Genomic DNA, 27,578 nt, shown 5'->3' with positions numbered 1-27,578 from the left:
GAAGTTGTAGGTTGATTCTAATCCTTATGATTAGACAGTCAAGATATGTTATTTTATCACATTGCTTCAGGCTTCTCTATTTCCTCTGGATTCATGGCGAAAGGACTTTCACTACCTGGAAGACAAAGCTAAGGTTAAGACTATCTGGCTTACTCCTCAGTCAACAGTGGCTCCCCTAGCCAACCCACCCCAGAGTAAATGCTCGTTATCCACATCCAGTCCAGAGACCCTACTGTTTTGACATTCTGACTTCTTGGTGCTGCTGAAATTGTTGGCTGTCATAGTAAAGCGCAATTGACACAGTCCTGGGTACAGGTTTTGGTGGGGAGCTAAAGGGCACCTGAGGGCTGAATGCCTTTCTGTTTCCACAAAATTGCAGTCAGGTAAGCATTTGCTCTTGGCTCTAAGTGTCCTCTCCGTAGCGGGCAGTTTTCTCCACAATGGTTCTGTAACATCCACCAAGAAGCAGCCTAACACTCTCAGCTCCCCAGGATTCTGCTAGTGGGCTTCATATACAGCATCAGCGCTCAATTTGAGTTGATCAGTCACAGAGGAAGGCAGACAAGATGGGCTTGAGCACTGTAAGCCCTTCCAATTCTTAATTATAGACCTATTGTCTGCATTTTCCACTAATTGCCTCTGTATCACGGTCTAACAAAAGATTCACATTATTGGTTTATTTGAAGAAATTTTTCCCCTTATCTGGGAACTGACATCACGTGTGTAACTCACAGGTCAGGTGTGTAGTCTGTCCATGATTGAATGCCAATGAGTGAGAAGATACTGATGGGTGGAAAACGGATGGCTCTGGTCTCTCATTCATCAGAAAGCAACAGATGTCAGCCCCCATACAGGCCCCTTCAAACAAGCACTGTCATTGTATTGTGTCACTAGCAGAAAGGGCCTGCTGGGTTAGGTGCTAAAACTCCAAGGCTAGGCCCAGGTCTGGGAGAGGGAAGTGTTATTTCAGGACTAGCTCTGCTTTCCCAGCCAATGACTGGTTCCATCACTTACACTTACAGACCTGGTCATCCTGCAAGCAAGCGCACATCCTCTCAGCTGGAGGACTAGAAATCTGAACTTGGAATCCCAAGCATTTTGTTTTTGTTTGATCATTTGTTTCACAGAAAGACTTAAAACCCAGAGCTCAATGCATGGTAGACATTCAAATATTTGTGAAAGGAAGAGAGAGAAGTAATAGGCATTAGAGGTCTTTCCTCTACATCAAGCAATGTGCTGTAGGACCTGTTATTTCTATTGCAAGGTGGGTCTTTTATCTTGTGTCTCCTTGGTGCTTTTGGCCCATTATCTACTGTTCCCACTGGTGGACACAGGCTCCATCCATAGCAGGGAATAGACACAGAAATTACACAAAGATTTCAAAACATTTTGAGAACAAGGAGAATCAATTTCAATTTGGATGCCAGCAAAACTTGCTCTCAGACATGCTGGGAGAGAAGAACAAAGCTACATAGTGTATTATATCGCCTTAGCCAGTTAAGAACTAGGTTCCAGGTAGTAAGACCATTGTCAATCATTGGTTGGTGTCCAGAGAAAGATGGGGGAGGGAGAAGTACATGCAGCCTTGCTGAGCCCAGAGCCTAGCGATGTCGAGTGGGGTAATCTATAAGGAAGTGGCCTGAGCCATCCTGGGAAAGGGGTCTGGCCCACCAATGCAGGGGACCAGCATGTGGGTGGCACCACTTGTAAATGGACTTCTTTGTTTCTAGGCAACGTCCTGCCCTTGGAGAATGTCTCGCCTCACTGACAGCTGCCATACCAGTGGCATTCCTGGAGCCCACCCTTAACCGCTACAATCCACTCTCGGTCTTCAATACCAAAACCCCCAGAGAGAGGTCTAGTAAGTATCTTCCCACAGAGATCATCAACCCAGGTGCTGGGAGGAGAGCAGCCGGGAAGGAAGGCCACAAGCAGGGACCGGCAGCCCTGCAGCACTGTTGGTTTATGTGATCTGAGAGGGGCCGGGAGGTCACGGCTGGGACTACGTTGCATGTCTCCATCTTACTGGAAAAATGGGCCTGGGCAAGAACTTTGTTATCATTAGACTTTGGTTTCATCTTCTGTAAAATGAGGAGACAGTGTATTGATTTCGAAATCCCTTCTATCCTAAGACCTCAGGTTCTCTTGTCTGCTCTGGGTCTCAGTTCTCCTGCATCTGGGGATGTGACTCCTTTCTTAGGGTTTCCCTCCAGAGTGTCAACAGAAGGGGCACACCTGTACTAATAACCTAATTACACTTCTCAAGTGCAAGGAGAGCCTGTGTTTCCAAGGATGATGACCACATGTTCTCCATCTTCATGGAAAATAAAGCATAGCAAAACACCAGAAGGAATTGAAATTACACAAGAAGCAGAATTTAACAGGAGTGTTGAGGCACTAAGTTCTAGAACAGCAGTCGGCAAACCATGGCCATGGGCCAAATCGGGCCTGCTGCCCATTTTTGTAAATAACTTTTTATTGGAACACGGTCACACCCACTCATTTACATGTTGTCTGTGGCTGCTTTAGCACTACATAAGGGAGGAAAAATTATTTTCCCTCTACTCTTCATTGTTCTTGGCTGAGACCCCTCCCCATAAAAAAGAGATTAACAGGAGGAAAAAAAACAATTTTAATTACATACGTACATGTATGTACAGGAGCCCCACAAAGATATGAGACTCAAAAGGTAGCCAGACGATTGAGCCTTATATGCCATCCTGAAGTAAGGAGAGGGATAGGGGTCTGAGACTTCAAAGAGGAGGAGGCAATTCACGGGAGGGTGAGGAGAGGAAATGTGTGGTAAATAAAGGTTGCCCTGCCATGCAGTGTCTCTCAGATGAACAAGTTATGTTTGGTAATAGCTCCCTTCCTGGGGTAGGCCCCCTTTCTAATGTAAATTTCCTTTTTAAATGTAGATTTCCCTTACAAAAGGGTAACCTACTCTTTTTTCTGAGCTTTTCCTTGTGCAGTTTCTTAAAAATAAAATCAGCTGAAAATAATCCTTATGCCAACGAGGCGTATTTTTGGGTGGCACATTCTGCTACCCTTCAACTACTGTGGCAGAGTTGAGTAGTGTCAGCAAAGACCATCTGGCCTGCAATGCCTAAAATATTTACTATCTGGCCCTTTACAGAAAAAGTTTTCCACCCCCTATTCTAGAATAACCTAGAATATCCAAGGCAGGTTGTAAACCTGCTTCTGGAGGGTAAAAGGGAGAATCCTGATATGTGGATGAATTATGATCCTGCTGAAGAGCAACAGAAGAGAATAGGGGAGCTTCAAGCAGGAACCGTGAATCAAGCTGGGACTTCAACTAAAAAGAACTACAATGATTTGATGTAATATGAAGGAAAAATTACCACACTGTGGGCGTAGTCAATATTAAGAAAAAGAAAACACCATAGTAAACCGTTTAAAACTAGACCCCATCCTATTCAGAACCAGTATTTCCTTAAAATATTAAAACACAGTACCAGTGGATGACTGGACTGTGTAGCAATTCCATTTAGTTCAAGTCGCCTTTTCAAACTGTCGTTAGATCGTGAGGAAAAGAGTTCGGGTTCTTGCCATAAGTTTCTTTGTCGCCACTCTTCTTTCCATCTAAGAATGCAGAGTGCTAAGCCATAGTGACTTTATTCCCACTTGCTTCTAGTTACTTCAGATAAAAGAAGCACATCACCCCCAGAAATGATGACCAGGACAATTTAGACAAGGCCGCTTAATAAAATTCTCTTCCTGAGCTGGAATACAGTGGAGACTAGTGTTCTCAGAGCTTGTCAAGAGATACACATTGCCGAGATGCCTCAGCCTTCCAAAGTCTCATATGAAATCTCTAAGTTCATTACCCAACGCCCTCAGCCTCATCTCACTCTTTCTCCCCTTTCTTGGACTAGCAAAAATATATTTCCAAACCTTGTTTTTCTCCGCCCTCTCATGACTCTGAGTGAGTCACATCTCACTGTTAAGTGGGAGCTGAGCAACTGAGCAGGCTTTGGTAACACTGAGAAATAAATGGCTGTGACATCTATAGGCAAACGCCAGCCCAAGTGTAGCTCCGCAGCTCCAAAGGGACATGGGCCCCATCATGACAGTGCTGGATTCTTACACATTTATTCTGCTCCAACTGTGAGTCAAGAAATAGTGTATCTCTGTATCACCAAGGTGTAGAGCCGTGCCTGGGAAAGAGGCCTACTCGGCTCTTGAGCTCGTAGAGGTAGCAGGTGTAGGGGAAGAGGGAGAATCCCCCTCTGCCCTTTCCCTTAAGGTTCTTATGGCTGGCCAAATAATTAACAAGACAGGTTAGCAGGAGAAAATAATACCAAGTATAATAACATGTATACATGGGAGAAACCAGGGACACTGCGTTTCTCAACACAATAGAAGAAATTCTCATCTTAAATATTGTCTTCACCTAACGACAGAGGAGGATGTTGGGGGTGGGAGGTGTCAGTTACAGGAGATCACCACTAAAGCACTGTAAACAAGAGTAAGGTTATTATGCAGATTTAAGGCCTCACCTTCCACATTGATAAGTTTCTAGAAATGAGGTCTTCCCCCCTCTTCCCAATACAGAGAGGGAGATACCTTTACAAATGGAGATTTCCCTTATAAATGTAAATGTTTGTCTGGCAACTCCGTGCAGGGCCATCCAGAGAATGTGGCCAGAGAGATAGAACTTCTGATAAGATGGGCTTGTTGGTGCCTTTCCTATTGTAACATCTATTTTACATTATATTACAGCGATCAGATAGAAGATCTGTTCTAGGAAGGAGTTACTATGTCAAATTCTTTAGGCAATTAGTGGGGGAGGTCAAATGTCCGTCAGAGAAAACAATCAAGGTAAAGAGATATATTTCAGGGTGGCGAAATCTTGATCTCCCACACAGGCAAAATGAGAACTTGACAAAGGTGGAGGAAACCCCAGATTGGCTTTGCGAGGGAGGGGAATGACTGTCCCATTGTTCTCCTTCTCAAGGGCTGTTTGAAACATGTTCCTTCTTCTTTTATATACCTTTACATTGATTTAATAAGATATATTCATACAGAAAAAATAAGTATCAATCATTGCATACTCTACAAGGAAGAAAGACAAGGTTGTGATTAGAGATGACACAGTTCTTCATCCATCAGTGACACACTGTGGGACTCAGTTCCCAAGTCCCCTGATCCCATGTTTTTCATTATTCACTTAATCAACAGAGAGTGAATGCTGACCATGTAGATGGCTCTTGAACAGTAGAGTGTACATGAATATGTATTCTGGGATAACCAGGCCAGAGAATGACTGATGGCTTAATGGACTCTAAGAAGGTAGACTTCATTCATTATACAAAGTGGGTGGCCTGAGGAATTAAGTAGGGGCCGGATGTATAGGGGGACAAATGATGTGAGCCTTTGGGTTAGAAATGCATTATGAACTGACTGATCAAGCCTTCAGTCCATTGGACATCTCTATTAATTGACAGTTGTTTTGCCAGCAGAGTAACTTATGTTAGTAACTCTTCTGTCCTGTAAGATCCTGGAGCATTTTCTGATTCATCCAAAAATTATTAACATATGCCTAGAAAAGGTTTAATACTGTTATGTGCCAGTTATTCAAAACTAGATAAATCTTTGGTTATGTGTGGCAGCAGTCTGTTAATCAGAATATTAGATTGACCAAAACATCCTAGTCACCAGCAGTGTGCTTTCCCAACCCTTATTGGAATAATCAACCAGAGACGAAGGAAGTCCGCTGCCCACGTAAGCTGTCTGCCTATGCTACAAAAAGGAGGTCCTCTCTGGTGCCGTCTTCTTGAGGGAAGAGCTGCTTGGTGGAGAAAACGCAACTTTAGAATCTAAGTCAGTGGTTCTAAAACCCTGGCATATATCAGAATCACTTGGAAGGCTTGTTAGAATGAAGATCGCTGAGTCCACCCCCTAGAGTTCCTGATTCAGTAGCTCTGGATTCAGTAGGTGCTAACAAGTTTGCAGGCAATGCTGCCACTGCTGGTGGGCGGACCCCACTCTGAGAATCATTGATCTAGAAGATGAAAGGACAGTGTGTTCTAATGATCCCTAACAGTCTTGCGTCTGATTCTAACAGGACCCAGCTGAGGCTGTTTTCCAGGTAGACAACTTAGCAACATTCATTCTGTGGGTTTATTATGTGGCATTTGAAGTACAAAACACCATCTAGAACACAAATGTTTCTTCCATTCAAGGACCAATTACATATAAATAACTTCTAAAGGTCATTATAATGACTCCAGAGCAGCGACTTCAAGCAACTCTATTTTTCTTAGGGAGGAAAAAAAAGTGTCCATGATGATGTATTGCCCATGTGACATTTAAGCACACACACCTGAGCCTTCTCATTTATAATTTTACAGCAAACAATTGTAAACTTTAGTTGCATCTGTGGCAGTTGGCATTGTTCCGTGTGCAGAGCCTCAGGGTGGAAAGTTTGACTTCTCTGTCTTTACCTATTTACTGACATTATATGTGTATAGTTATTTTGTTTGTGAGGGTCTCCCCAGACCCCTACATTGATGTCACCCTGATTCTTTTTGCTCTACTGCAAGGTACAGGCCAGACTTGCTCTCTGCAAATGACCAGCATTGGCGGTAAACTATGTCTGACCCATATAATTCCCTTCTGCTGTAAATCACAGGAGTTCAGCATTCTTTGGCTTTCATGCTACTGTCCTTTTGAATTGTCTGGATTTTAAAGGACAGTAGTCCACTCCCGACTTCCAAGGAAGAGAGATCTTTAGCCTTCTGCTTCCCAAAAAGCCGTAGTGATAGCAGCAGAGTCATCACTAGGGAAAGGATGTTAGGACTTCATGGGGTCTGCTCCGGAGCACGGAGGCTCCTCCGGGCCCATTGCTTTGCAACTGCACATGCCATCCCAGTAGAACCATTTATCTCAGCCACAGGTTCATTGTCTCAAGATAGCCAGGATTGTTCTCTGCTCCAGGCAATACAATCGTGGGAGAAATCGCTGCAGTTCCTTTCAATTGGCCAGTATTTCTAAAGGCCAGAGAATTTGCTGTGGCCTCTTATTCATTAACCCTGCAGTTCCCAGGAACCTAAAATCTAGAGAAGAGAGACCTCAAGCCAGGAGTAACCCCAATGGCAAAGGGCCTACATGCATGACCCAATTCACTGAACATAAAAGTTTATTTGAAGTCTTCTGCTTTGTCCTTTGAAATTCATGAGAACTTTCCATTTTACTCCTAATATCAAAAATAGTTTCCTCAAATCATCTAGCGGAGCTGATGTTCTGGGAAAACGATCCACATTTTCCTGTGGCTTCTCGGACTCCCTAGCCCCTGTGGTGCCTGATGCGTTGGCCGCAGTGTGAGACGTTTGGCCTGTAGGTGGAGTCCGTGGATGATCTGCCTCTCTGGCTGGGGCGGTCTCGGTGGGGAGCAGTGAGATAAATTGATGCCTGCCCTGAGCTTTGAGCTTGTGCTTCTTTCTCAGACTGCCCCGTATCCCTCCCCTCAGAGCCCTTGTTATCTTCTCTCCCTTCAGGAACCTCAGGATGCTTCTGCTCTCTCCTGTCTTGTCCTGTCCTTTAACATAAGGAGAACAGGACAGATATCCCCTGGCTGCTTCTGTTTGCAATCTTATATCTGACAACCTTCCTCAGTTTAATGTTGAACTCTGTCTGTTGCCACTTCATCCTGTCTGTCCTTGTTCAGTGAAGTGACCTCAGTCTTCAGTGTGAGGAAAAGATAAGACTAACTCACCATTTCTTGCACAGAAGCCTTCAGAAACAAAAAGGTTTAAGTGATTGACAGGAAGTCTTGGCATGGGTCACCTCAGATCATCAGTAACTTCTGTTGTACATGCAAAAATCAATGCAAGTACAATGGTTTTTCCCCCCAAATTTCAACCGAATGGAAAGTATTGTTGTCTCTGCTCCAGCCGAAGGAATACTTGATTAGAGGGGTTTCTTTTTCCTTTTCTAACCAGTACAGATATGATCCAGGTGATTGAACCACGAGATGGCAACTGAACACCGATGAGTTGCTTTTCTCCTCCTAGTGCTGCCTCTCCTGCAGTGGACACACTAAGGCCCAGGCAGCAGGGGAGGTGGGAGAAGCCAAGAGACTGGCTTTATCATGTTGAAGTTTTATGAAATGTCCTTCAGCCATGTCTCTGTTATGCTGTTTTAACCTTATGGTTAAGTGTTTTAACCTGAATATGACATCTAGGAAGATAACCCAGCCTCTGGAAGCTGCCATCTTTCCACAGACAGCTGGAGGAGAGAAGCTCCTCCACATGCAATGCTCACTCATATGAGGCTCTGGGATGGAAACTTACACCTGAAGACCAAAGGAAGGGTGGGACAGAGGGAGAGAAGCTTGTACCATTTGTGCTTTTAAATTACTGTCCCCTTGGGCCGGCCCTGTGGCTTAGCAGTTAAGTGCGCGTGCTCCGCTACTGGCGGCCCGGGTTCGGATCCCGGGCGTGCACGGACGCACCGCTTCTCCAGCCATACTGAGGCCACGTCCCACATACAGCAACTGGAAGGATGTGCAACTATCACATACAACTATCTACTGGGGCTTTGGGGAAAAAAAAAGGAGGAGGATTGGCAATAGATGTTAACTCAGAGCTGGTCTTCCTCAGCAGAAAAAAAAAAAAAAGAGGAGGATTAGCATGGATGTTAGCTCAGGGCTGATCTTCCTCAAAAAATAAATAAATAAATAAATAAATTACTGTCCCTTTATTCTTCCTGTACCCTCTCGGTCAGTTCTAGGGATGCCAGACACAGTGGAAGAGATGTGTCCTGATGTCCCCCAGCTGGAAGGTCTGATGAAGGAAATCAACGACCTGGCTGAGTCAGGGGCCCGGTACATGGAGATGCCACACGTCATTGAGGTGATCCTGCCCATGCTCTGCAACTACCTGTCCTACTGGTGGGAGCGGGGGCCTGAGCACCTGCCCCCTAGCACAGGGCCCTGGTGCACCAAGGTCACCTCTGAACACCTCAGTGTCATCCTGGGCAACATTCTGAAAATCATCAACAACAACCTGGGCATCGACGAGGCCTCCTGGATGAAGCGCATTGCAGGTATCACAAATGCTTTTCTCCCTAGCCCCTGGCCCTGGGACCAAGATGCCTGGATTCTCTTTTCATCTCTTTTGTTGATTATATGATGGTTTCAAGCAAGCTCTAGTCTATCTTTAAACTGTTCCCTCCCACCACCCCTTTAGTTGCTTTACAGTAAAAAGAATCAACTTATTCTCTGGTAGAGCTTCCTGCAGCAAATGCTCCTGCCCCACTCCCCAACCAATCCAGGCCCCTCAAATCTCCAGGAAGCCCTTCTTGATAAACTCTTCCCAACTCAGATGGTCATTGCTTTATTTGCTTTTGATACTTAAGAATCCCATTTGCTCTTACAGCAATAATTGTCCCTATTTTCGCGGTAAGTGATCTTGTGTGCTTTCCACACCTATAAAGTTCACTCCCATCTGGGCTATACTGTAAGTTCCTAGCATTTGTATTTCACTTTATGCTTTCTAAGACACTTGTCTAATTTAGGTTCACAGTAGCATCACTTGGTTTTTGTTTTGACTTTTTTGTATGCATTTAGAACTCCTTGCATGCAGTAGGCTCTTAGTGAATGTTGTTAGCTGATTTTCTGTTCCTGAAGCAACTTCAAAAAGAGGAAAGCCTTGGGAAATGAATAGCCATGCTTTCCACAGTCAGGAAACCATGAAGATTTAGTGTCCTCTGTGTTAAAGTAGAGTCTGAGGAGGTGGAAGCTAGGGCAAAGTCATTGCGTTTGATGGACCTATGGTTTAGACAGACCACTCCTCCGTAAAAGCTTCACCCACACACTTTCCTGGACCATGGGACACAGCGGCTAGGTCAAAGGGAGCTATCAGCCCAACTCTAGGTATTTACCTTCCTGGACAAATGAGTAGATGTTCCTCTGCAAGACCAAGGAATAAAAGTTCTTACTCCCTTCCTATCTCCGAAATGAACTGAGATCAGAATTACAAATCTTTTGGGTGCTGATGGCTACTAGACCATACAGGCCTCTGTGAACATGAGTAAATAAAGTTGGTGTTCCTTTCTTACCCATTAGCCCAAGAATAGTGTTAACCCTGTGGCAGTTTGTTGAGGAGCTCTAATTTGTAAATCTGGATTAAGGGAAGGAAGGAGATCAAAGAGTCGGTTCCCTTGGCTCCCTAGAGGTGCAGAGAGGGAGTACGTCATAGCACGGGCAGCACTGGTGGGAACTGAACTTGGCCTGTTACTCCACGGGTGAGTCCAGATCTCATTCATTCAGGCCACTTAATTCCTGCTGCCTAAACCAAGTCAAATTTAAATAGTAACCCCAAATCACCCACATCTGGAGTAGCCGTTCTGATTACAGGCCCAAAGCAGAGGTGTGCCTCAGTAAGGGTGGGGTGTGAAATGTGAGCCATCACAGCACAAGTTTTGACTTCTTGGTTAATGCATCTCAGCAGAGAGCTGCCTTCACCTTCTCCTTCGAAAACAGTTTTTTTTAACGAAAGTTAAAAACGAGGCAGGGCCGGCCCAGTGGCATAGCTGTTAAGTGCACATGCTCGGCTTCAGCAGCCCAGGGTTCGCAGGTTTGGATCCCGGACATGCACCGATGCACCGCTTGTCAGGCCATGCTGTGGCGGCATCCCATATAAAGTAGAAGAGGATGGGCATGGGTGTTAGCCCAGGGCCAATCTTCCTCAACAAAAAAGAGGAGGGATGGCATCAGATGTTAGCTCAGGGCTGATCTTGCTCACACACGCGCAAAAAAAAATAAGGCAAAGGGAGATTAAAAAGAAAAAGCGCTGGAATGTAGGCTGTTTCCAATTGAAATGCCCTAAGGTAAAGGAAATACACAAAATACACAATGCATATTATCAATGGTTCATGACTCTCATTAATTTTATTTCACTTATTTTTTTAATAATTACTCTGATTCAGATCTTTCTTATGAATTGGACGAATAGGATATTCCATTTGAGAAAAAGGGTAAGACATGTAGGTTTTATCTTTCTCTTGAAGAGGGTCAGAATCATAGCCCCACATCCCACTGATTGCTCGTTTCTGCTCTTTGACTTCTAGTGGCCTCCCCAGCCTCTCAGTTCACTATGGCTGATAATGGCTTGTCTGCCTTTCTCAGGGCCCAGAGGAGCCTCCAGGCAGTAGGTTGGCAGTTCTCAAGTGTTGAGGACTGAGAACTGGGGTTGGGTTAATGTATTTTTAACAACAGGTTTTTCTATAAAATAACCAGAAATCATAGTATTGAGTGCTTGCTCTTGGCTCAGCACAGTGTGGGCTATTATGAACAAAAGGCTTCCTTCAAGGAGTTTCTAATCCAGCTAATGAGCCAAAACCAACATGAATGTGCTGTAAAATGAGACAAGATAGTCTGTTATGAAGAGCTAAGAGGTGTGGCAAACGCCATGCATGCGTGAGGAGTTCAGGGGTAGCGGGGGCTCCCCATGGCCTGGAGAAGCAGAACAGGAATAGGGCCCTCCTCCTGTGGCTCCACCCCCCAACTGTGGCTTCAGGAGAGGGAAGGGCCCAGTGGAAGGTTAAGGAAGGGAACTAGCAGGTGCCGTCCTGAGCTGATGGATTGTCACAGCGTCACCTTTCAGTACCGCTTCTTCTTTTTTTGATCACTCGTCATACTATGTGAAATGAGGGGAAGGCCCTTTTGTTTGCAAACACAGTGTACGCCCAGCCAATCATCAGCAAAGCCAGGCCTGACCTGCTGAGAAGCCACTTCATCCCAACTCTGGAGAAGCTGAAGAAAAAGGCTGTCAAGACTGTGCATGAGGAGGAGCAGCTGAAAGCCGACAGCAAAGGGGACACTCAGGAGGCAGAGCTCCTCATCCTGGACGAGTTCGCAGTCCTCTGCAGAGACCTCTATGCCTTCTACCCCATGCTGATCCGCTATGTGGACAACAACAGGTACGGGAGGCCGGGGGAAGCTGGCCACAGGACGGAACCATGGCGTTGGGTTGTGTGACAGGTGAGAGAGGGAGGTCACAGCTGCCACCACCAGTGGGCCCCCCCCCACAAAAAGTCCCTGGTGTAGGCCATCTGGACAGGGCTTTCCTTGACCAGTGATTCTATGTGGTCAGTGCCATGGCCACCCTTTCCATCCTCACAGGCTACCACAGGTAAGAGGGTGTTGGTCAAATAAGGGTAGCAGCAACCCATTTTTGTCCCTCGGCTGTTTTGTCACACATTCATTCAACAGATAGTACTGACTGTGTGTCAAGACTATTCCAGGCATTGGAGAACAGGAATAAACAAAGCAGACAAAGATGGGGCTGGCCCAGTGGTGTAGCGGTTAAGTGCTCACGCTCCGCTGCAGCAGCCCAGGGGTCACAGGTTCGGATCCTGGGAGCGCACCGACACACCGCTTGTCAAGCCATGCTGTGGTGGCGTGCCATATAAAGTAAAGAAAGATGGGCACAGATATTAGCCCAGGGCCAATCTTCCTCAGCAAAAAAGAGGAGAATTGGCAACAGATATTAGCTCAGGGCTGATCTTCCTCACAAAAAAAAAAAAAAACAAAGATGTCTGGCTTTGGGAGCTTTCATTCTGGCAGGGGAGTGGGGCATGCAGACAATAAACAGAATAAGTACTTATATACTTATCTATTTACTTATACACTTTACTTATAATTTACAAATATAGGTAAATTATGCAAAGCAGGGTAAGGGGAATTAGGAGAGCCAGGGTGGGGTGGAGTCACAGTGTTAATTGGATGTTACTGAGAAAGCTGCATTTGAGCAAAGACCTGAGGAGATGTGGTCGGGAATCACGCAGGCCTGGGGAAGGATGCTCCAGGAAGAAGGAACATCTGGTGCAATCCCAAAGGAAGGAGTGTGTTTGGGAGGTTCAAGGAACCACAAGGAGTCTAACGTAGCTGGAGAAGAGTGAGGGGTGGGGAGAACAATAGGAGCTGTCAGAGAGGCAACACGGGGCCGAGAGTACAGGGCCTTGAGGCCACTGTGAAGACTCTGGCTTTTCCTCTGAGTGAGATGAGAAGTTGGTGGAGGTTTTGAGCTAATCTGTGATGTGATCTGATTCACTCTCTGGGCACTGTGGTGAGGGATGGGGGCAAATAAAGAAATGAGGAGACCAGTTGGGAGACTCACAATGATCTAGTCAAGAGCTGATGGTAATCCAAACAGACAGAGCAGACTAGTGGTTGCCAGGGGCCTGGAGGAAGGGGGCATTGAGGAGCAACTGCTTAATGGGATTGGGGTTTCCTTTTGGAGTCCTGAAAATGTTCTGGAACTAGATAGTGATAGTGGTTGCCCAACATTGCGAATGTATTAAATGTCACTAATGGCAGATTTTATGTTGTATGTATTTTACCACAATTAAAAACAGAAAAAAGGAGTTAGTGGTTGCTGGGGCCAGGGTGGTAGCAATGAAGTTTGACAGAAGATGTCAGATTCTGGGTCTATGTTGAAGGTAGAGCCCTTGGGACTTCCAGACTGGGAATGAGAGAAAAGAGGAGAGTCAAAGATGATTCTGGGCAAATGGAAGGATGGAGTTTCCAGCAATCGAGTTGGGGAAAATTGTAGGTGCAGAAGTTTTTTAGGGGAATATCAGGAGATCACTTTTGGACATGTTAAATTTGAGTTGCTTATTCAATATAATAATGAAAATGTTAAGTGGGCAGTTAATATATGAGTCCAGAGTTCAGAAGAGAGGTCTGGCATAGGTAGGAATTTGGGAGTCATTGACGTGTTGATATGTAGTATTTAAGAAGTATGGGCCTGGATAAGATGAATAAAGGATTGAGGAGGGGAAAGAAGAGTTCTAGGGACTGAGTCCTTGTGCTCTCCAACATTAAGAGGTCAGAAGAAGAGGAGGGACAGCAAATTAGACTGAGACTGAGAGGGAGCAACCAACGAGACAGGAGGACACCAACAGATTGTTGTGTCTTGGGTGCCAACTTCACAAAGCGTTTCCAGGAGAAAAGAATGATGAATGAAGGTTATCGGTGACCTTGACAAAAGCAGTTTCAGTGGAGCAATAGAGATGAAAGCCTCTTTGAAGTGGGCTAGAAGAGAATGGGAGAAAAGGACTTGGAGACAGCAGTACAGAAAACTTGTCCAAGGAGTTTTACTATAAAGGAGAACAAAGAAATGGGATGCTAGCTGGAAGCAGAAATAGGGTCAAGAGAAGAGTTTTTAAGATGGGAGACTTGTTGTCTTGTGTCTTTGTTAATGGGAATGATCCAACAGAGAAGAGGAGATTGATCATGTAAGAGTGAGAGAGAGAATTTCTAAAGCAATGTACTTGAGCAGGCAAAGGGTCAGCATTAGCTAGTTCATCCACAGCAGCAAGCAGGAGGGCAGGGAGTATGGGTGCTGATGCTGGTAGATACACACACACACACACACACATATATACCTACATCCATCTATATGTACGGGGGGGTTCTGTAAGAGTCCTTTACTGGTTGCTTCCATTCTCAGTGATCTAGGAAGCAAGATCATCAGCTGAGTGAGGATGGGAGAAGGTGCTTGGAGGTTTGAGGAGTGGGAGAAGGTATGAGGCAGTGTCCAGGGAAAGTGGGAGAGTAGATGGACCTCGGAAGTGCATTGTGATTGCCGAGCAGCATTAAGGGCCCTACTTGGGATCTGTGGTCATGAATTTAAAGTGAGACCCATCAGCAGGTTCTCTTTTTTTCCAGCCAGTTCTGCCATCGCGTACAGGCCCAGAGTAAGAAGAGAGTTGGACTTAACCAGGGTTGGGGTTTTGCAAAGTAAATATGACAAAGAAAAATAGGTTAGGGAGTTGTGTGTGTAAGAGGGTAATTATAAAGATTGACCATGGAATTTAAGCTGGACGATGAGGGAAGTGAGGACAGAGAAGGCGAACATCTATGAACAGGCAAAGGAACAAAGGATCATTGGTCCCAGTTGGGGGCAAAGACCAAATAGCTATTTTTATTATACCACACCCTTCTAAAGTTTTCAGGCCTAACATATAAATTTGGGAAAGTTTAATTTTAAAATACTCCATTGTAGATATTGAAAGGACCTAGGAATATTTGGAGAATATTGCTAACTTTTTGAATGGTATGCCATTCTGTCATGGGCAGAGAATAGGTCTGGATATGCCCAATTTAGTATTTATTTTATAAGATAAATTCTACTTACTATTTAAAATACTTTACTTAAGATTACTTATATTTCACATTTCAAAATAAACACCTTACACACACACACACACACACACATATATATGTATATAATCTCTTACCTATCTATGGGAAATTTTACTTACTTTCTCAAAAGAAACCCTGCTTTCAGGGCCATCATTTTAGTCATTTCTGTTAACATGATTATGTTAGCAGTTTAGAGAAGGAATTTGTCAGCGTTTGAGGTAAAAACAAACATGAAAGTGGCGTCAGGTTGCCCCTGGAACAGCCCTTTAATTGCAGTTGTCACTATTGACCATCAAGACTCAAGCTAGAGTGTGTTCCACTTACACAGTGTTTGTTGCTAAAAATGGCAATGTCAGGAAGTCTTTGAGATCATCATTAATTCATTCATCCCCACTTTTCAACCCATTCTTCGCTGAACACCAGGGAGCATTATGGCCATCTGAGCCTTGCTTAGAAATACTTCCTTCCTATGTGTGCGCCTTTTCCTTCTTTAGGTCCTTCCTTGGCCCCAAAGAATTAGCTGGCTTGGAATTATGGGATTGTGGGGTTGGCAGGAATGTTAGAGGTCACCTCATCTTACTTCTAACTGGATGAAGAAACACCCCCTTCCCTTTTCCTGGCCTCTGATTATCATGGTTATAGACAACAGGTACACCCTTGCCGTACACGGACTCCAGTTCTAGTTTCAGACAGTTCAAACCATTTTGAGCTCAAATCTGTAACTCCTACCCACCAGCTCAGATTTTGCTCTTTAGAGCCACACAAAACTACTCCAATCTTCCTTGTGGCAGTTTTTCAAACATTGAAGAGCACCATCTTGTCCTGTTGTCCTCCTGTTTTCCTCATCATATTAAATCTTTGCAGTTCCTTCAGCCTTGGCACAGCAGTGTTTCAAGTTTCTTCACCACTGAGGATACTCTTCTGAAGAGAAGCTTCTGTTGGTCCGTCTTCAGCCTGAAGCTGACCCGGAATGAGCCAGAGCTCCAGGTGTGGTGTGATCAGAGCAGAGCAAATCAGCTCTCTGTCTCCTCATGCCAGGAGATACAAGTCAACATAGGTTAAATAAATCTCCCTGTGCGAGGCAACGGCTTCTCAGCTTCTTTCTGGAAATCAGAAACACTCGGAACATAGGAATGAACAACTTTAAATAGTGTGATTTTTGGTGAAAACCCATCTCTCAAACTGTTGAAGGAAATCCGAGTAAATCCTGTGTGGTGACTACCTCAGACTGTGTCCTCTACAGGGGGGCTTAGGAGCCAGGGGAGATAAGCTCTTACCTCTGAGTCGGACAACCTGACCGTGAACAGAGGAGCATGGCTTTACTTTCTTTGAAAGCCTGATAACTTATTTTAAAAATGGAAGTCTAGCTCTCCTTATTCTTGCTATCAGCCAAGACTTTATTCTTGCGCTTCTCATTTTCTGTTAATATGCTCTGTAATTTCATTCACTTTGGTTGCTTCAACCATCACCCCCCAGATCGTTGCCTCTAAACCCAACTTTCTTCCCCACTTACAGCCTTGCATTTTCCAAGTGCCTTTTGGCAGCACACAGTGCAGATGGTAAAAGAGACCCACAGATCAGTTAAGTACCTCCAAAAGGATCAAGGGTCTGAATATTGAGAGAGAGCTGAATCCCGTGGAAGACTGGGAGCAGGGAGGATACGAGTCTGGTTATATCATTTGGGGGTAGAAAGGATATGGGAAAATAGGAGAGGTGAGGTCAGGATCTTCTGTTCTGCAAATACCACCTCAATCTGTTTGATAGAGGTGCACAGAGATTGTGTGCCTGGTGGAAAACATTTAATGAGATCCTCTTCGTTAATACCCATTACTCTGAACCTGAAGAAAAGACCTCACCTTCTTCTAAGATATGCCTCTTAGAAGAAGAAGAGTGTTGAAAACAGAATTCATTCAGCTGAAACTGCGTTCTCATGTGAAGGCAGAGGTATCAAAATCCTCCTATTTCTCCTCTAAGGAAATGTTTACCTAAGATTTTGTTTTCAGTGCTCCTGCTGCTCACTCCCTGTGGCTGTACTTTTCCTTGGCAGGACAGGACGTGACCCCTCGCCTCTTCCCACTCAAGGCATAATGCAAACCTACAAAGCTCATTTAAACCAAAACACTAAAGAAGGAACAGCTGGCAGTTCTGATAAAACTTGACATTTAACCCTGAAAAAGCACTCCTGAAACATCAATATAAAAGAAATGAAACAGCATCACCCATCTCAAGACTCAAATTTGGATTGCATTTTGCTGCTAGTAATGGATACTTGATTATAGTGTCTTAAAGAAATTACAAGTTAAATCTCACACATAAAAGAAGCCCAGAGATATCCAATCCAAGTCCAGTATGGTTGCTCCTTATTAGAGACCATCACTCCTTTGTCTTTCCGTCCTTAACATCGGCTTCCATCTTCAAAGTTACTTTATGGTGCAATATGCCAATTAGAGTTCGAGCCATCATATTTTCGTTCCAGACAGAAAGTAGGAAAGCAATAGAGGAAAGGCAAAGGGCACCTTCAGCTATCTGATCCATTTTAGAGCTTTTCCAGAAGGCCCATCCAACAACTTCCGCTTCCATCATTGATCAGAACTTAGTTACGTGGCTCTCCCTCAAGGGAGGCTGGGAATGTGAGCTTCGGCAAGGCACAATGACAACCTGAATAAAACAGGATTTTGTTCCTAAGGAAGAAGAGGAGAGTGAGTGTTGGGTAGACAACATGTAGTGTCTACCATATAAAGGAGAGGCTGTTTGAGGTAGAAAACAAGAAAGATTAGACAAGAACATCCGTGAGGCTGTAACTCAGGGCAGGAAGGAATTGAGAGAGAGATCCAAAGGTGGTCTTGGCCTCATGAGTCTTCATCTTTCTTCCTTTGCCTGGTGCTATCCATGAATGTACTAGAAGGTACAGGCTGCTTAGGCAATTCAGTCTGATATCCCAGGTCTCAGGGAACTGGCTTTTGATAGCCATTACCCTGCATGCACCAAGGGACAATGGTTTTTCAGACCATCCATGAGAGCTGAAGTTTTCTTTAACATAAGAAAGACAATAGACATTTTAACTTCTACTGTGTCACTTTATGCAGATATTTGAAAATGGCAACTCACTCAACCCTTCCAAAATATAAAATGTCTAAATGCTTAGGGGCAGGACAACTTTTAGGAAATGACTGAATTCTACTGCAGTTTAGCCGCCTTGCTGCCACTATGAAATTTCTTAGCTTAGCCTGGTTTAAAAAAAAAAAAAAAATTAGCAACGCCTATTTATAGGAAATTTCCAAACCATTTCGGAGGGCACAGGAGATGTTTGGTCTCTTCCCATACACTTCAAATAACAGTGAAAAACAGTCTTACAAATTTCATTCGTAAAATTGGCTTTGAAAGGAAAAAGTCAGCCTGAACTGTTTATACAGTGCTCAGAATTTCAGAGGCTTGACAAAGACAAGTGTCAATGACAAGATTGGATGTCATGGTGACCAAGACTTTCTTAGCCTTACTAGCCTTATGGATTACAGGAAGCCTGTCCCAAAACTTAGTGTGCAACCTTAATCATCTCATCAGTTTAAATAAGAAAAAAAACCTACCTTTGACAATTTTGAAATGTTGATTTCTGACATCTGTTTGTTACGATAATCCTTGACTCCTTTGGTAAAATGGAAACGATTATTTTAGGTCCTTCAGCAGTATCTACAATTACATGCCTACCAGCATGTGAGGAGTGTATTGGTATTTAGTCTCTCTGAAGATTGCCTTCGTATGGCAATGCAGTTTTATCTGGATAACTATGTGCATCTGATGTCGGTATAAGTTTTAAAGTGTAACTATTTCAATCATTACTGAATTTCATATGCATATTCATTTACTTTTCAACTCAGATCTAACTGGCTCAAGAGCCCGGATGCCGATTCTGACCAGCTCTTCCGCATGGTGGCCGAGATCTTCATCCTGTGGTGTAAATCTCACGTAAGGACACATGTGGGTTTTGGATTCAGAGACGGCTGTGAAAGGCTACAGACCTCGGGAAGCTGTCTTGTAATGTTTGCTTTTTTATTTCCCCTCCACTTAGAACTTCAAGAGGGAAGAGCAAAATTTTGTGATTCAGAATGAAATTAATAATTTGGCATTTTTAACTGGAGACAGCAAAAGCAAGATGTCGAAAGTAAGTCCTTAGCTATCAATTTCACAGACTCCTCAACCTTGACCTCAGCTCTGTATTTTGGATGTATGAAGGGGTTAGCTCCGTACTGCATTTAGGTCAAACCACGAAAACCAACAGTCTCTACTGTTGTTTCTTTGAGAATGAACGGGAAGAAACTGCTCTCCAATAAGCATGGTCATCACATTTTATGAATAAATAGCTGCTTGTATGTCAAAAAGTTTAAGTTTCAAGACTTGCCTAAGGCATTCGAGAGGTCTCCCAAACAAAAGCTGCTGTTAGTTGTTTAAAAATAGAACTACTTCCCATGTGGTGAAGCTACAAAAATACACGTGCCCAGACCCGCCTTTTGATTAGCTGTGAGGAAAGTACCTTGCTTTGAAGATTTCGTTAACACATATTCTTACAGTATACTCGTTTTTCTCCTATCTGGAACATCCAATAGCTGTTTTATTTCAGTTCTGCTGACCTCTTAATGCCTTCTGTTTATATTCCACATGAGTTGCATTCAGTAACCCAAACATTTGTCCATCTCCCTGCAGGAAATGTTTGAAAGAGGGCATGTCAGATATCTGTCTGAAAAAAAAGAGTAACGTATAGGGAGGAGTGTAGCAGGAATACGGGGCAGGGAGTGGGAGGGTGGGCATCCACTGGCCTCCCAGCTCCTCCTGAGTCAGCTTTGCATTGCTATTTCGATTGGAGAGAATTCTCAGACACACTCCTTCAGGTGTACATACAAAAGCAAGGCTTACTTAAATGTGATGTTTTGTTACCAGCTGTTATGGCTTACCTTTGACTCTGTTCCCTTGAGAAGTGTGCCTCAATGAGGGTTGACTGTATATGTCAAGTATAAGTGACATGTAATACCTGAGATGTGCATCTCTCTCATTGCTGGTACAGTGTTGCCTTTGAGGAATATGAAGGTGCAGTGTGCATGGGGACCCCTCAGAAGTGAAAATCGGTTCTGGAAAGATGACAATCCTGGGTTTGTAGCAAAGCCTTTGGGGCATCTTTCCAAATAACCATTTGGGATGGAAGACCTGTGTATGTGGAGCTGCAGACATGGGGCTGGTATGACACCAAGAATGAAAATTTTAGCACCCAAAACTTCACCATATGTGGCTAGCTCTGGTCAGCTGTGGTCACTCTGAACCTTCCATGTATACACTGCTTAATAAAGTTTGATAAATAAAATTGTGCATGTACAGAGAGTTCAGAACTATATATTCACATTCAAGAGGAATCTGCTGCAAAGGAACCTTACTTATGGTGGGTCCTTTGGTACTTTAGATAATTTTTATTTGATATTCCAAAATTCATTTTGCATTCAACTTTTGGCAAATGCATTTGCTGCTCATGTGAAGTACACAAGATCTGATTTTTCAGACTCCCGATCCCTGGACATTTATCTTAAGTTCCCTCCAAAGGGTCTTCTTACAGCCATCACAGGCTCTGCTTTGACCCCGTCTACCTACAGAAAGTCAATAATTCCCAGACAGATTCCATGCTACCTTCAGCTTGGGGACGAGCCACTGGCTCAGGACCAAACCAGCTAGCATCCATTGGTATTGTCAACGGATGGCAGCAGAGCAATGGAAATGACTGATGTAAGGATTTGGATCCCAGATGAGCAGAAATGGCAAAGACATCTCAGCCCTCTGCTGATGAGTGGATACTCAGGGTCCTTGGTTTTACACTTGGAAAAAGATGAGGTGACAGAGAATGACATTTCAAAACTAACCTACTAACAAACTAACCTGAAGTTTTGTTCATTCACATCACTGGATGAGAAAAGGGTATGTTTGTCTTGCCAGAGGATGGTCATATTCAGAATCTGTGCATCTTCCCCGTTGGTAAGGTTAGTCTACAGGAGCAAACACTTTCATTTTATTTCCATTGACATTGTATGCCATCTTTTTCTGAGCCACATGGAAAAGGGTCAAAGTTGCAGTGTAGTGGATATGAGGACACTCCCTAGACATTAAATAATATTTGCCATGCTCCTCAGGGTCACAAATATTCATATTGTTCCTGTTGCCTCAGTCGAGACACAAAGTATAGTGGTAAATAGGATTAGAGACTGAAAGGAAGCTAAGTCCAACCCTTGGCCCAGCTCTTAAGTGGAGGTATGGCCTTGCATCATTCACTTAACTCCTCTGGGCCCCAATTTACCAATCTGTAGAATGGGCTTACTACCTGACTCCTCCCAGCTCTACTAGGATGCTCTGTTTAAAAGTCAGTTTTAGGGCCGGCCCCGTGGCTTAGCGGTTAAGTGTGTGTGCTCCGCTGCTGGCGGCCTCGGTTCGGATCCCGGGCGCGCACCAACGCACCACTTCTCCGGCCATGCTGAGGCCGTGTCCCACATACAGCAACTAGAAGGATGTGCAGCTATGACGTACAACAATCTACTGGGGCTTTGGGGGGAAAAAAATAAAATCTTAAAAAAAAAAAAAAGTCAGTTTTAAACTGCATCTCTAGGATAGAGATAAATGCAGTTTACTATTTCAGACAGAGAGATCCCATGCCTCCAATAAACAGCAACTTATAGCCATTTCTGGTATTTTTTGGATGTAGAACTACATATTGAGAGAATGGGGAGGGAGTATTCTTCCTTATTATCAGACAAATCCCCATTGCCTTTGCCTCCCTGCAATTAGATGTTCTCTCTCCCACCTGATGAGAATGGTCACCTATCACCTGTGCTTGCTTTTACCTCCACTCTGAATTGAATTCTGGTGTTGTATGAATGAAATTGGCCTCATGCATATGGCAGCCATTGCAGCGAGGTGTTTCTTGGAATGCTGCACGCCCACACACACTGCACATGCCATTGCAAATGGAAAGGAAGCAGAAAAAAAATATACAGTGGCCACACAGTTCATACTTGATTAAATGAAGGTCAGTTCAAAGATGTGTTCTTTTTCTGGCAGCTAAAGCAGAGTTTTGGGAGAGCTCATTGTATATTTTGTTTATATAACACTGGTTTGTAAATATATGTTAAGCTAAAGGTAACTAAGCTGAGCAAGTGTTTTTTTGTTTTGTTTTTAAACTTGTTTTGTTTTCTGGAAAAATGGCAGCAGCTTCCTCGGAGGGGAATGGTAAGTTAGAACATGTTTAGCCCAAGAAATGCCAGTTCTTTGGCCAAGATTGTAAACAATAAAAGAGTGGTGATGCAGGACATATTAGAGTGCCTTGTCGCTCAAAGCCACCACACCTCTTGAGTGTGATTTCAGTGTGTGGAAAAAGAACTGGGAAGACTTTAGAAGATAGCTTAGAGTTTTTCAGGGGTGTTCAGAAGGACATGTGTGGGTTTGCTTCTTACTCCAATCTCCTCTCTCTCTCATTCTCTCCACTTGCCACCTTTTTTGACTTTTATTTACATTCTCTTCACTCTAATTTGTGTAGCTCTGGTGATCTCTCCCCCTCCCCCCTCTCTCCGCCCCCTCTCCCCCTCCTTCCTTCTCCCGCACTCTTCCCCTCTGTCCCCTCTCCTCCTCCCACCTTCTCCCTCTCCCTCTTTGCCCCTCACTCAGAATGCCATATACCAAGACGACGAGATTGCAGCAGGGAGAGTGTTTAATCACAAGGCAGCCAAGTGAGGAAAACGGGAGAACAAGGCTCAAATCTGCCTACCCAATAATGGAGACTCAGGGATATTTATGGGGTAGGGGGCAAGGTGGTCTGAAATGTGGAGATAGATGATTGGAGGTGAGGTAATTGATGATCTGCGCAAGCATAGTCAGACTTCATTCCTCTTCATAGGACGCATGTTCACAAAATGGCAGCTTTAGCATGACCCAAGGGTGGAATTTTTAGCCTCTTGACGTCACAAGTCGCTTATCCGACATCTGCGTGGGCCCAGTTGATGGGTTGATGGTCTCAACCGGCCTGAAGTGGACAAGGGGTTCTAATTCTTGAAAAGCAGCTCAAACACCCATTACCATGGTGATCCAGGTGCCAGGGAGATGTTATCTATAGGAACCTGGTGGGAGTCAGAAAGCATATTGCCTAAACAGCACAGTTAACAATGGGTGGGTAAACAGCTAAAAGCTGTAACCAGTAATTGCAAACAGGAAAAAAAAACTTTAGTTCCTACCTACTTAATCATCAATGGCTAACTGCCGATTTCAACTCCTGCTGCCCTCCACCCTTCCCCCCCTCCTCCCATTCTTCTCACCCTCCCTCCTCCTCCACCCCCTCCCCCTCTCTCTCCACCCCCTTCACTCCCCTCTCCCCTTGCTCTTCTCCCTCCCTCCTCCCCCTCCTCCTTCCCCCATTCTTCTCACCTTCCCTCCCCTCCACCCCTCCCCTCTCCCCTCCTCCCTCCCCCTTCCATTCCTTCCCTCTCCCTCACTCTTCTTCCCTCTCTCCCTCTCTCTCTCTTCCCTTCACCCTTCTCCCTCTCTCTCTTCCCTTCACCCCTTCTCCCACTGCCCTCCTTCTTTCTTTTGCTCTCTCTTTCTCTTGCTTTCTCATTCTCAGACTGGCTTCTGGAAATTCACCTTTCCCTCCGGTATCTACTGTTAGGTTGACTTTCAGTGGAATAAGAACTTCATGCAGTGCAGGTTTGCCATACCCCTGTGCTGTCTCAGTGCACCACACCAGCCCCCCGCGGTGTGCCCTCCTCAAACTCCCTTTCCCTTAAGAGGCTATATTTTTTCCTTAAGGACACACATAAAATCATCTGTTTGATCATAAACTACAGGTGACAAAGTGTGGGAAAGTGAAATGATTTTGAAGGTATAGGAATTCATAAATTTCTGTTTGGAGAATAAAAAGTTTCAGCTACCTGTTCAAAGAAAAAGAAAAGCATTTCCAGCATTAGGGAAATGCATTGGTTAACTGATCTTAGCAATATGTGAAGAAAAGAATAAAATTAGAACCTGTAGCATGTAGGAGCCTTGGACCTGAGGTATATTTAAAGGTCACAGCACAGGAAGGGACATGCTCCATGGTTCTGGGCTATGGGGTAATCCTGAACCACGTTGGATGTTCCTAGAGTACTGTTTTTTTTTTTTTTTTAGCAAATCTTTTTTTAGCAGAAGCACATGCAATTGCCCCTTAGCTCAGTTCTTGCCTCTCTTTTTGTAGCCACAGATCTGCTGGAGGTGCTAATGTGGTGGGTGGAAAGAAGGAAGAAAATTGGGGGCTTTGGTTACATGGCAGATTGTCTGCAGCCCACCCAGGTGAAAGGAGGGAGGCGGGAGGGGAAGGACTTTACATCTAAGAGTTCATGTGGGTGACCAGATCCAAAGACCACCTGAGGCTGAGTGTCACACTCTGGTGGGCTGGTCTCTGAGATAACCTCACCCCAGGGGCATTGCTTGGTCTGGGTATAAATCCTTTTGACCAAATTAACCTCCATCCTAACCTCCCGCTCGCTCTTCATGCCATGCTCAACTGGCCTCCAGAACGGTTGAGTTCTGTTGTGTGGGCTGAGAAGCTCTGACTAACATGTGGTACCTTGTGCCTTGGACTTTTTACTAACCGACTCTTCTCCTTTTACTAACCAACTCTTCTCCTTGTTTCTTCTCTTTTGTCTTTCCACACAGGCCATGCAAGTAAAGGTACAGGTCAAATGCATGACGTGTCTTTTCTGTCCTAGTAGTAGAGGTGCCGGGCTCTGGCCCCCCTCTGCACTGTGATCACCATGGGGGTGGTACAGAAGGATTCCCCACCTGGAGGTCCCCCAGGCCTGCTCCAGGGAAGACAACTGCCTGTCAAAGAGTGAATGTAGGCCTACCCACCCTTGGAATGGGGAAGCCGGGGAAGCCAGCCAAGCCTCGCCCTAACCGAGGTCTCCTTGCTATCTCTGCTCCCTTCCCCAGCTGCCCACTCTGCAGCCAGCACATAACAGACATAGGGATGCTGACAGGGCTTGAGAGCCTGAGAGACTCACTCCTCTGCTGTGCCACCAGGGTCCTGTTTGCTGTCAGCGGTCCCAGCCTTTCACATTGTACACTTCTGCCTCTTGTGCAAGGCTCCCATGATTCAAAAAGAGTTTTCCCAAGACTAAACTCAAGGATTTGAAATCAACAAATAGCCATGAGTTTTTGCATAAAATGTGCATATGGTAGAATAAACCCTGGGACAATTTTCCTGTGACCCATACAGGTTATTACTTGGAAATATTTGTCTCTTCATCAATGTGTCTGCTGTCCCAAGCCCTTTACCCTAAGGTGTGTGGCAAAGAAAGGGAGATGTGCAGGAACCAGGTCACGTGCAGCAATTAGTTAGAAAAGGAAAATGGAGCCATGGCCAGAGAGACTTGAGTCTGGATGCTGGCTCAGACACTTACCTCCTGTGTGACCTTGGAAAAATCACTTCGCTTCCCGGAGCATCATGTTTTCATTTATAAAACTGACTTGCTCATGTCTCAGAGTTGTTGGGAGGATTAGAAATGCTTTATTTAAGTAGCAGGCACATTGGAGTCATATATGCAGCATTTGTAATTAGGACAACATGAGATTGGCCAAATAAAATAGGGGGGAAGAAACTATTTAGATTGTGTATGAAATCCACATAGTTACATTTTGCATATTTACTCGATTGTATACTGCATGTTACTATTTACCTTTTACCTTTATAGGTACACAATACTCATGGTGTATACACACAAAACCGGGTTCTATCCTTTATGGATGATTTGAGGCATTTTCAAGTTCACGTGTAATTTAGACTGTAAATGAGTTTTGCTTAGGCACCACCGTTAGAATTCTATACCTGATCGGAAACAAGTCAGGAACCTAGCGAGCACTCAGTAAGTGATAGAAACCCCATGGTCTTTGTGTGAGTCAGGTTTCTGCTGTGTTCCGGAACACAAGAAGCCTCCTCCTCTTAGCCTCACTTCTTCCCCCTGCTCATCTCTCTCACTGCCACTCCCACTGCTGTCCTGGGTCTGACCTGCTGTTTTGGAGCACCACGCACAAGGTGCCCCTACACACAGTAGAATTGTCTGACAGTGTTTGGCCAGACTGGGTGTTGCTGGCCAGGGGCTTTCCTGTGGTTTCTGTGATGTAACCACCCGAAGGTGCAGCCATCACAAGCTAGGTGAAAGAAATCATATCCATTTTAAGAATATCTATTAATAATTATGAACCTCTTTCACAGTTTGGAAAGTAATTTAAAGAGATCAGTCTCAAGGCAGTATTAGTTCTGACCTCCTCTTCTCTCAGAAAGCCAATCTCTCATAAAATGAATTCTGCTCCAAGCCAGGGTCCCGGGTCTCACATGCCGGTTCCAAGAGAGGCATCTGGCCTCCCCCCTGCTCCCTGCCTTGTGTCTGTGTGTCATTGTAAACCATAGCACTGCCACCTCGTTGCTGCAAACACTCCATGAGCGCCTCCTAAAGCAAAGCTTTGGTGAGCACCATTTCTCTCTCCCTCACGGTCCCTGATTTCATTCTCTGCTTCTGGCTACCCAGCCCTCCCACACTTCCAGCAAGTGCCCACTCAGCTGAGGCAAAGTCCTGCAAGTGAGGTACCACGTGGGCAGCTTTGCTCTTTCAGAGCCCGACATCATGAAAATCGGGGCACTGCAGCGCCTGGTCTCTTGAGCCCACCCGTACCCACCATGTGTTGGGACGCTGAGGGTTCTCGGTTGGTTGCCTCAGCCCAGTGCATTGGACTCTTCTCCGAAACCTACTGCTTCACTGGATGAGCTCTCCCTGAAAGGGATGAGAAGGTATAAGCAAAAGAGGGGCGGACTCTTGAGGAGTTCTCTTCTCTCGTGTCTTCACTGTTTCTCCTCACTTCCTCCAGCCAGATCCCAAAGCAGCCCTGCTTTGGGATTTCCCTTTTCCTGGGGGAACTTGCATTGCCTGGAGGTAGAGGCTGAGTGGGATGCCGGTGCTCCAAAACTCTAGCGTCAGCCCTGGCAGCAGAGCAATTGTTCCGCAGTAGATGCTCTTTCACATGTTTACTGACACCCCAGCGTCAGGACTCTCAGTTCTTTTCTGGAGTCATTTTGTCAGTTATCAAATCATTCTTTTTGAAAAACACCAGCTTGTTTGTTCATTCAGTCCAGAAGTGAGTGAGCGAAAACTGTAGGTGTCCATGGTGTGTGCCTGGTGATGTGGTCCTGTGATCATGCGCACAAGGAGAGGGCTCAGGGTCAGGGCCGGTCTATTATATCCACGTGGTTGTGTTGAACACACTCCTTTTATTGTCCTTTGAAATGTAGTAAGGCCCAACCTGTACTGACAGGGCCACAGGAGGCAGGCTGCCTCCGAGGTGAGGCAGTTCCTTT

General features: G+C 44.8%; 1 protein-coding gene across 1 annotated transcript in view; it reads left to right on the top strand.

The window, feature by feature from the left end:
* The window catches only part of RYR3 (ryanodine receptor 3), a 269,878-nt gene that overhangs the window by 192,719 nt on the left and 49,581 nt on the right, over positions 1-27,578 (top strand). The window contains 5 exon segments of the mRNA XM_087429068.1: positions 1,731-1,861; positions 8,749-9,069; positions 11,706-11,946; positions 19,051-19,138; positions 19,242-19,334. Coding sequence (XP_087285194.1) covers positions 1,731-1,861; positions 8,749-9,069; positions 11,706-11,946; positions 19,051-19,138; positions 19,242-19,334 — 874 coding nt within the window.

This window comes from Ceratotherium simum, chromosome 3 (genome assembly GCF_057802395.1).
Source record: "Ceratotherium simum simum isolate JZ-2026a chromosome 3, ASM5780239v1, whole genome shotgun sequence".
NCBI lineage: Eukaryota > Metazoa > Chordata > Mammalia > Perissodactyla > Rhinocerotidae > Ceratotherium > Ceratotherium simum.
The sequence above is the reverse complement of the archived record's forward strand: the minus strand, read 5'-3'. Positions and strand labels throughout refer to the sequence as shown.